This window comes from Triturus cristatus, chromosome 4_1, assembly GCF_964204655.1.
Source record: "Triturus cristatus chromosome 4_1, aTriCri1.1, whole genome shotgun sequence".
In the NCBI taxonomy this organism is placed as follows: Eukaryota; Metazoa; Chordata; class Amphibia; order Caudata; family Salamandridae; genus Triturus; species Triturus cristatus.
The window spans coordinates 403,268,345-403,278,381 of NC_140585.1; the positions used below are offsets into that span (position 1 = coordinate 403,268,345).

The following is a 10,037-nucleotide window of genomic DNA, read 5'->3' on the forward strand; positions in this document are numbered from 1 at the left end:
GGAGGGTGATGGGGGGGGGGGAGGGGGTCTCGGCTATTGCAATTTGGACCGTGGGGTGCCCTCAACAAGGAGATGTTGCCAATGGATCCAGTATTTTGGTGCTGATTCCCCTCGCAAGTCCTTATTTTCCTCTGTATTTTAATCCTAGGTGTAAAACAGGGACCACAGATCTGGTAATCCCAATTCGGCCAGAAATGCCCATTTCCAATATCTATTTTGGTTTAGATTAGTGGGGCTTGTACTGTTTCCCCGTTTACTATGTAAAAGATACATAACCAACAATACTGTCTATCACTATAGCAAGGTATTTTGGTGATCTAATTAATACATTATGAGGCCAACATTTTATGTAAATGTCACGATAGCCCTGAGAGGGCATTAATGATTTATAATACATATTAACCTTTCTGCTACTTTACTGTTGTTGCTATGTTTTGCTCACTTAGGGTGAAATAAATATTTATTTTGTAATTAGAAAATATTTTTGGATAGCGGTCATATGAATTTGTAAATAAGATGAATGAGTTATCTATCACGTCTACTGAAAGAATATAACATATTGCTTATTTATGCTAGTAAGTGTGATGTTAGTGAACATATACATTGTTGTTTTTATATGCTTTTTTGCCTGTAGGAGGCAATGCCACTGATGGGTTTTTGCAATGTTCCAATAAAATTGCTCTTCATTTATATTTTGTATATAAACATGGGTACAAACACATTTGAGCATAGGGGAATTGCTAAACAGTGTAGTTTGTTTTGATTGCTCAGGTTTTTTTTCATGTCGATAGAACTCAAAATCTGAATGACTGACGAAATCAAACTAGTATCCTTTGGCATTAAATGCGTAATCCATAGGAAATTTTGAAATGACGGTACATTATTGAAAATGAATCTGATCTTTATTGCTGTGTGTGCAAAAATGCTAGCAAAACAAGCAACAGATAGACGGAAAGATAGATCGATAGATAGATATATTAGAAGAACGCTATCTTCTGTCCTGTGATTGCATGTTGGGTCAGTACATCAGCCCAGACTGCAAAGGGCGCAGAAGCGGTGCTGTGGTTGAAACAATTGACTGTATGCTCCATTTTAACCATCTAAATGGGTCATTGATTTTAATGGGAGAGGATTAGATGAATTTGAATGAAGTGCATACAGGGAATAAAACATAAAACATTCAATTGAATAGCGAACATCAAGCTTTGAATTAGTTGAAATACCACCTGCAGTTTTTCTCATTTATTATCAGCATGGACAAGAAGTCTGTCTTGGGATTTGTTTGGCGCATGGTTTTGTCTCAAAAGAACCATAGCTCCTTCCTTAGTTTTATTTTGAATGAGGAGGTTTTTTATGCATTAAGTTAATATGATAAAAAAAAATCATTACTAAAAGCCAGTACCATTTAGAATAGAAAACTCACACTAGTACAAATGCAATAGATTAGACAATAACAAAAAAGTGAGATAATGCCATTTGACAAACACCATTTGATTAATGCTTCACAAAAGGATAAAAAAAAATTACAATGCCAACAGCTCAAAATAATGTCAGTGCGAGACCTATTGCACTATAAATGCTTGTTGCAGCTTCAGCCTGGTGTATGAAACCAGCAGTGATTCACTTTTTAATATTCGACATGCACAGTTGTGTTATACCGGACATTTTTCTGATTTAAAAATTTGATTGAGTGAATTAGTTTCAAAGGCATTTTTTTTCTTTTTCCCCCTTTAGATACTTTTTATTTTATTAGGTCACGCCTTAGCCAGTGCATGCTCTGCGCTGGCGAGACATTTAGGAGTGGAGTTTTAATAGTGCTGCCACAGGCTTTTGGTGGCCTAGCGCTTGCATTCACGTGAGCGTGCACGCGCACAGTCGCCATCTGGCTTTCTGTAATAGCTCATTAAGCCTTACAGCGTGTTAATCCCCTCCCCCTGCCCTTCTCCCATTCCATCCTCGTCCGCGCGCTTGTTTTAATTTTTTTATTTTTAACTTTAAAACTGAGCGCGGCGCCGGGGAGCATTGTTAGTTAGGACAACGCAGGAGCGCATCACAAACTTTTTGTGAGTGGTAAATTGAGCAGTGCTTGATGTTAGCACCAAACTAGTCCACATCATGGAAAATGTGCTGCTTCCAGCACTTCCTCAAACGGTACACAAATGTAAGCGGCAACATATCTACTTAGAGAAATATTTAATCCCTGTCAACAAGCAGGACATTAGCAAAGGAAAAAAGTGTACGGCATAACAAGCAGCACTTGGAGAGATTTCTGAAATCTACAACGGGTGCAACACATTTCAAAGACGCAACAACTAAGGGGCATCAAACTCGTTTGGGGCTGAATGGCGTCTCAAAATGCGCAAAAGAAGCCAAAATACAAAGAAACAAGCATTGGCATAGCCAATAGGTCTCGCTTTTGGGACCTTATAAGTGTTTACCCATGCAACAGTTGATGTTGTTGCACCAAGGATAAAGCGAGACCTATTGGTTATGCCAATGCTTATTTTTTACTCTATGTGGTTTATTTAGGTTTCTTTTATGTAGATTTAACAAGCCACTTAAAGAAGTCAGATCATTTAACTAGCAAGAGCACGGTGTGGGTAAGGGGCATGGTAAGATATACAATCTGCAAATGTGAAAAGCTCCTGGAACTCCGTGTTGGCTTTAACTAATGGAATTAATTGAAGCTTCCTGGTGACACATTTATTAATTTTGAGGGGTATTGTAAGGGAGCTACCCGCTAAGGTGTTAAGTGTGTGCTTTTAGAAGAGAGTAATTAAAAAAAAAAAGAAAATGCACTTTCTAGAGTCTGCAAAAAATCTGTATTTTGGAAACACTTTATTATAAACCTTTTTGCGCATTTTGTAGCAGCCTATCTTATGCTGTGGGTAATGCAAGTTTTAAATAACGACTTGCATGTTCACAGTGCTTTCTGTCACAGGCTGGGACCTTGTAGCACCAAACATACACAAGTCACCATTCTCAAATTTATCAACCAAGATTTGGTGCAGTGCATTAACTAATAGATCTTTCATAGTGTACAATTGTGTATTTCCCACTGATTAACATATTATTTTTCATTTAAGCTGTGTTATTTTATATGTAGTTACCAAAAGGTGAAAGACTATAAAGTTACAGAATATTTTATTTATTCGCTAATCCCACACCCTCACTCACCCTGCCCTGCCCCCTTGCACACAGCATCACAGTTCCCATACTTTTTTTTTTAAAGCACTTCGACTGGTTGTATGATAGAGGCACGCATGGCTAAACTACGCGTGCCTCTACCACGCATCCCGAACCTCGAACGCGTCTTAATCATGCATTCCTTTACCACGCATGCCTTTGCCACGCATTTTCGTGGTAAAGGCATGAATGGTAAAAGGGTATGCATGGCTAAGTTTGCCACTACTCCGACCGTCCCCCCCCCCCACCCTAAATTACATACCTCCTATCTGCCCCCGTCCTGAGGTTCATATATATATTTGATATAATATTTGTCCCTGCTCCCACACGCGCGGTCGGGTCCTTGGCAAACATAGCCTTGGCTGAGGCGCACAGAGACAGTACACTGCCGCACACAGAGAAAAATTTAGAGGGAACATTGCTCCAGAGAACTTGGGGGTGCAGGCATCAAAAGAACAGGAGAGACCTAATGGGTCCAGACTGTGCAAGGAGAGTGTGGTACTCAGAACTTCTGGCCATGAGTATTTGTCCTCCAACCGTACTGCTCCTTCAGGACAACCTCTTTTCGCTGCAACAGGGCGGAGTCCTGAACCCAAGCCTGCACAATTTACACCTCCATGCATGGAGTTTGAGCGGCACCAGTTGGTGACTTTCTTCCTCCTGAAGTGGTTAATGTCATCTTGGCAGCCAGATGACCATCATCCAAATCCAGATATCCATTTTGATTCTCCGGCAAATTAGTCCTCATGTCAAAAGTGGCATTTCTGCCCAAAGTATTCACACCCTTCCATATAGGGCAATCCCTCCCCATGCCAGTTTTTTATGCGCTGCCTCATGCCTCCCCTTGCCATCTTTTTATGCGCCGCCTAATCCCTCCCAGGAGGAATAACGAATTTATCGAGTGGACACTAATAGGCACTTGGCGTAATATTGACCGAAAGTTATGCAAAAGAGGATCATCTCAGGATGGATTGTAATATGCATCAAGATCTGCTATGGGCTAGCCAAGAAGTATCCCCCAGAAGGCTTGCACTCTCATTCTATCTGAGAGAAGGCTGATACCACTGCATTGGCGCATGGGGTACTAGTCTCGAACATTTGCCAGACTGTTGTGTGGGCATCCCGCCACACGTTCACAAAGCATTACTGCCTGGATAGCCAGGTCACAGGATGAGCACTGTGCTTGATCTGTCCTGCAGAGTTTCCTGGTCTGAGCCACTCCATAGACCCACAATCTAGAAGGTCCTGTTTGGTATCTGTTCAGAAGGTGAAAAATCTGCAGGTAGAAGTCTTTATCGGAAGAATAAGTTACTTTCCTTTGGTAGTGGTTTTTCTGGTAGAGACCATCTAACTGCAGATTCCTCACCAACCCAATCTCCTCCGTGTTCTGTGGGATAGACTCTTATAATCCATTAATAAGATTCCAATCTAAAGTCTGCACACTCTCATAAACTGATACTAATAGCTCCACATTCATCAGCAAGAACGGAGATAAAGAAAGGAACTGACATGCCAACGCAGAGGTGCCGCACATACAGTGGGCCCAATATCATGTCTGGGGCACAACGGACCTGATGTACAGCTGCATAACTCCACCTGTTGATGCATGAGAAAATTGCTGTGAAAGTTTCCAGATCCAGTCTGGCGCAAGGTGAGCAATTTGTGGTTAGATGGTCTCTTCCAGAAAAGGCTTTACAGAAGGTAAACAACGTGTTCATCTCAAATATCAACACCCAACCACCTAACAACCCCTCACTACCCAAACCCACCTTCCCCTGACCTAGATTTACTATTTCCTAGCTTCATGGCAGCATCACTGTTGACCAGTCATGCACAGTAGTGAACTAAAAGCTGTGCAGTGAGGTGTTCCCTGCGTCTCCCCCCCTTCCCGCTTGTCCGAGGACTAGCTGCTGCCACGAGGAAAACTCTCTAGTAGTTGGGACCATTTGTGTGGAATAAGCTGTACTGCTCATAAGTATCTTGGGCCAAAGAATTCTCTCAAATCTACGGCTCGGATCTTAAAACAGGCTCCTAGTTCAGCATCAATGGCACCTTTTTAGGCCGTCAGTTTCCTACTTACTAGGAGTTGCCAGACCTTGGGTAACCCGTCAGTGTATTCACATCCGTGCCTTCGCGTGCTGCTGTGGCTTGACACAGCGCCATTAGAAATGGCACCAACTGTCGAGAGTGCAAGGAGAGCCTCCTCTAGGGTGTTGGGCGTGTGTGTTCCAGCAGTGTGTGTTTTTGACAAGCCCATTGGTAGTGCAGGTAGGTCCTTGCCTAGCTGCACCCCTTCCAGTTCGGACCTATGTTTATCCGAATTCCATTGCTGCAATGTAGTGTAATAGCGGTACAAAAGGGGGTGGTGATGGACGGAGCATCAGAACCAATCAAACACTCACACCCAGTCAACAGATCTGGGTTTGATCCATCACCGTTCTTTAGCCCACTCTGCCACCCCAGTTCAGACATGGCTATATGCAAATCAGTCTGACCCTGTGCCTCATGGGAACAGTCCAGCCCGAACTGCCAAGCCATGCCTTCCCTGGACCGGAAACAAGCTTCCTAGGACCGGTTTCTGGCATTTCAGCCGTCTTCAGCCAGGCTTGCTTGAATCCAGTGGCAAAGTGAGCAAGGGACTCACGTCTGAGCATACCCTGCCAACTTATGGCGAACAAAGCGTGGGACCCGTGCTCACTACGCCACTGGAGTCCAGCTATCCTGGCTGATGACGGCTGATAGCCAGAAACCGGTCCTAGGATGCTTGATTCCGGTCCAGGGAAGACATGGCTTGGCAGTTCGGGCTGGACTGTTCCCATGAGGCACAGGGTCAAGACTGATTTGCATATGGCCATGTCTGAACTGGGGTGGCGTAGTGGGCAAAAGAACGATGGATTTAACCCAGATCTCTTGACTGGGGGAGAATGTCTGCATTGTCAGCATTCCGTCCATCATTTGTTTGTTGTAACGCTTTTCGCCCTAAGTGGGATGGGTATTCCCAGACGTGGGACCCGTGCTCACTACGCCACTGGAGTCGAGCTATCCTGGCTGATGACGGCTGATAGCCAGAAACCGGTCCTAGGATGCTTGATTCCGGTCCAGGGAAGACATGGCTTGGCAGTTCGGGCTGGACTGTTCCCATGAGGCACAGGGTCAAGACTGATTTGCATATGGCCATGTCTGAACTGGGGTGGCGTAGTGGGCAAAAGAACGATGGATTTAACCCAGATCTCTTGACTGGGGGAGAATGTCTGCATTGTCAGCATTCCGTCCATCATTTGTTTGTTGTAACGCATGTAGTGTAATAGCGACATGATCTGATTTTATACCAGGCCTTCTGTCACTTGGCGCTTTCACCCGTGTTCCCTCATCTGCTTTCCCATCACATGATCACCTGGCTGCTGATATATTCAGGGTGAGCTTATTACCCGCTGCAGGAAACTAGCACTAGTGTCAAGGGGCCCTTGCATGTGTGATCCTTATTTCAAAGGTTCTGGAAGCTTGTAAGGTGTAAATCAGTTCTACGAAAACAAACTTGAAAGCATTGTGAACCTATGCGACCAACTACTTGGAGCATTTGGCTAATTTAAGAATTGCTGCTTAATTTTTAATTACCATGAAAGTCTGGCATTTGTTGATCTAGTAGTGTAACCTTTGATCTACCAGTGTAACCCAATTCTGCTTTGTCTGAAGCTTGGTGCCAAAAAAGGTGGTCTTGGAGCTCAGAAAGTGAGCAGCAAAAGTTTCAATGAAATTGAAAAACACGCGCAAGCGGTGGATAAAAGAAAGGAACAGGAAGAGAAGCACACCAACCAAAAAGCTGAAAGCGAAGAGCCTGTGTAAGTATCGTTAATTTACTGCTATAAAAAACGTGGTGTTGTATTTTAAGAACCCTCGTTGTGACCGGCCAGAATGCTGCCGTGCGCCTGTTTTTGCCAGACAGATTTGGGTAACGGGGAGCGAATGACTTGTTGCTTAGACTTTACTTTGTGCTGCAATCTCTTGCAAACCACTAGATAGCAGTATGCATCAAACTGAGAGAACCAAGCTTTACAACGCTGCCTGTATTGCTACAAATCCGAATAGGTTTCACTGAATGTATTCTTTTATAGTTAATATTTCAACTCATTGTTTTTGTATTTTTATGTAAGTGTATGTATGTTGTTTTTGTACACTACAGCGAGAATCTAGCTTGAAAATAAGGGAGTGCTTATGTTTTGTCTCGTCCTCATGTTTCAACACCCTGTGCACGCTTCGAAAGATCTTCAGGTGGATCCCCACCGAAACCAGAAGGACGGTCACCCAGGCCCTCGTCACCAGCCGACTGGACTACGGGAACGCCCTATACGCAGGAACCACAGCCAAACTTCCGAAACGTCTTCAGTGCATACAGAACGCCTCCGCACGACTCATCCTCGACATCCCTCGCCACAGCCACATATCCGCCCACCTGAGAAACCTGCACTGGCTCCCCGTCAGCAAGAGGATCACGTTCAGGCTGCTCACCCACGCACAAAAAGCTCTCCACAACATGGGCCCGAATACCTCAACAACCGCCTCTCGTTCTACACCCCCACCCGCCAGCTCCGCTCCACCAGCCTCGCCCTCTCCACCATCCCACGGATTCGCAGAACCACCACCGGAGGAAGATCGTTCTCCTACCTGGCAGCCAAGACATGGAATTCCCTCCCCTCACACCTACGACTGACGCAGGACCATCTCACTTTCAGGAAACACCTCAAGACCTGGTTATTCGAGCAGTAGCGGCACTCCCCCCCCCCCCCTCCCCCCACCCCTCCTCCCCCCCTCCCCCCCTTCAGCGCCTTCAGACCCTCACGGGTGAGCAGCGCGCTCTACAAATGTATTGATTGATTGAGTGCTGAACATGGGCCTATAAACACAGACGCCCATTCTCTTGTTAAACTGCTGAGCCCCTCTTGGCCAGCCATTTAATGTGTCAGACAATTTGGTAAATCCTCCCATTACCTATCCTCGTGATTTTCTTATTTGCTTTATATCAGCACCAAAGTCTCCATTGGACTGGCCCATTCATATTCCAGCCTTGGCCACCCAGTTACATATTTACTCCCCTACTCCCCATCCCGACCGCTGAGTCACCCTTGTTTGGAGGCACCCAATTTTACCCTACTACGCCCTCTGCCTCCCCAACTCGCCCACTTATCTTTAGGTCGGACATAGTCCAAGCTAGGTCATATCAATATACGATTTCTCATCCAGCACAAGATAGAATTAAATGAATTTGTTCAACTCCAATCCAGACATTTGTTTCAGAACTTTGATCCATGACTCCTCTGCCCCGACTTTTCTTGCGGCACCTCCTGCAGTGAAATCTACGTACAGTTGCCACGCTTAGAAGAAAAGCGTTGTCGCAGCATTCATAGGTTTTGCCTAGACCGCACATTGAAGAGACTTTTTTTCCGGCATAGCCCATAACTTACCATTTGTTAGCTTCAGCGTAGCTCTCATTTGCTTCACTCCTGTTGGACACGGCATGTGGGCATCATGTCCTCTACATGTGCTTGGCCCTCCTCTGGAGCATGTACCAAGTATATATATCTGTCCATGTAGCTTCTATTCACTCCCAACCCCTACTCTGCACTCTTCTCTAAGCCATTGCACTCAACCCCACTTCACGAACTTTGCCAAACTAGTCCACCGCTCAGTTCAGCTGCTATCTGGAATGTTTTGAAGTGAGTCTTCGCGGGGGGAGTGTGGGGGGGGGGGGGGGCGGAATGTCCCAAAGGGTGGAATGTCCCAAAACGTGTTTTCCTAATGCAATTTCCGATAGGGATTTTGAACAAGACTATAGCCCGAAACTTTGAACGGAAATACACCAAATTTGGCAGAAAGCTAAATCTTGGCCCAGAAAGATCGCTTTTTGTAATTTGGTGTACATTCGTTCAGTAATTTTGGAGTTATTATAGAAAAACGATTTATGGATATCTAGGGACGCGCATCCTCTGCGGATCCAACAGATCACAAAACGAGATCTGATTGGCTTCCAGAACTTCAACTAGAAAGTGTTGCCAGCCGTTTTGGGGCTTGCACTTGTCCGAGTCCCAAAAAAAAACATTAAAAGAAAAGACAAGGGGGCAGGGTAGGATGTTTTTTGTTAATTTTCCACGAATCTGCAGAGGATCCATGACGGGTGGGTGGGGACAGCAAGCGCTGTTACCTGTGTGTGTGTGTGTGTGTGTGTTTTTTTTTTTTTTTTGCTTCCATTGTGGGTCAAATCCTGGTGGGGGGGGAATTCATTATTTAATATATACAGTGGAAAGCCCATGTGGCCACTTCCCTGGGTCGTATTTGGCCCTGAGGACCACATCCCCTAGGGCCCGGCCGCTTAGAAGAAGGGGATGGGGGCCCGCTCACCCCCCCCATCCCTGGGCTGATTTCAGCCCCTAGAACCCTATTCTCCAGGGCCCAGTCTTATTTCATAGTGAGAGGGAGGGCACGCAACCCCCGTCCTGAACCAATTTTGGCCCCATGGACCGCCACCTCCCTGGGGCCCGACTGTGAAATATGATGGAAAGGGGAGCTGTGTGCCTCCTCCTGGGCCAATTTCAGCCCCGGGGACCGCCACCTGTGGCCAACCCCCTGCCGCGCATTGCCAAAGGCTGTGCGCAGCGTGGAGATAGCAACCGGTGAGAGGTTGGCTTCAGGCTCTGTGGCCAACCCTCCACCCACCAGTTTGGTTTTAAAAAAAAAAAGAAGGAATTCACTGAAAAACCAAAGGTTAAAGTAATGTTATAATTAGGTGAATTGCTCAGTAACAAGGTAGCGCTTTAAACTCTAACAACCACAAATTCCCCAGTTCTAGTTCTCTCAAG

The 10,037-nt window shown here is 45.4% G+C and overlaps 1 protein-coding gene across 4 annotated transcripts in view; it reads left to right on the forward strand.

Moving 5' to 3' along the window:
• ARFGAP3 (ARF GTPase activating protein 3) overlaps positions 1-10,037 on the forward strand; it is a 419,690-nt gene that overhangs the window by 225,091 nt on the left and 184,562 nt on the right. For all 4 annotated transcript variants that reach the window (XM_085652495.1, XM_085652493.1, XM_085652496.1 and 1 more), the window contains one exon: positions 6,880-7,025. In XM_085652495.1, coding sequence (XP_085508621.1) covers positions 6,880-7,025 — 146 coding nt within the window. The remainder of the gene's footprint in view (positions 1-6,879; positions 7,026-10,037) is intronic.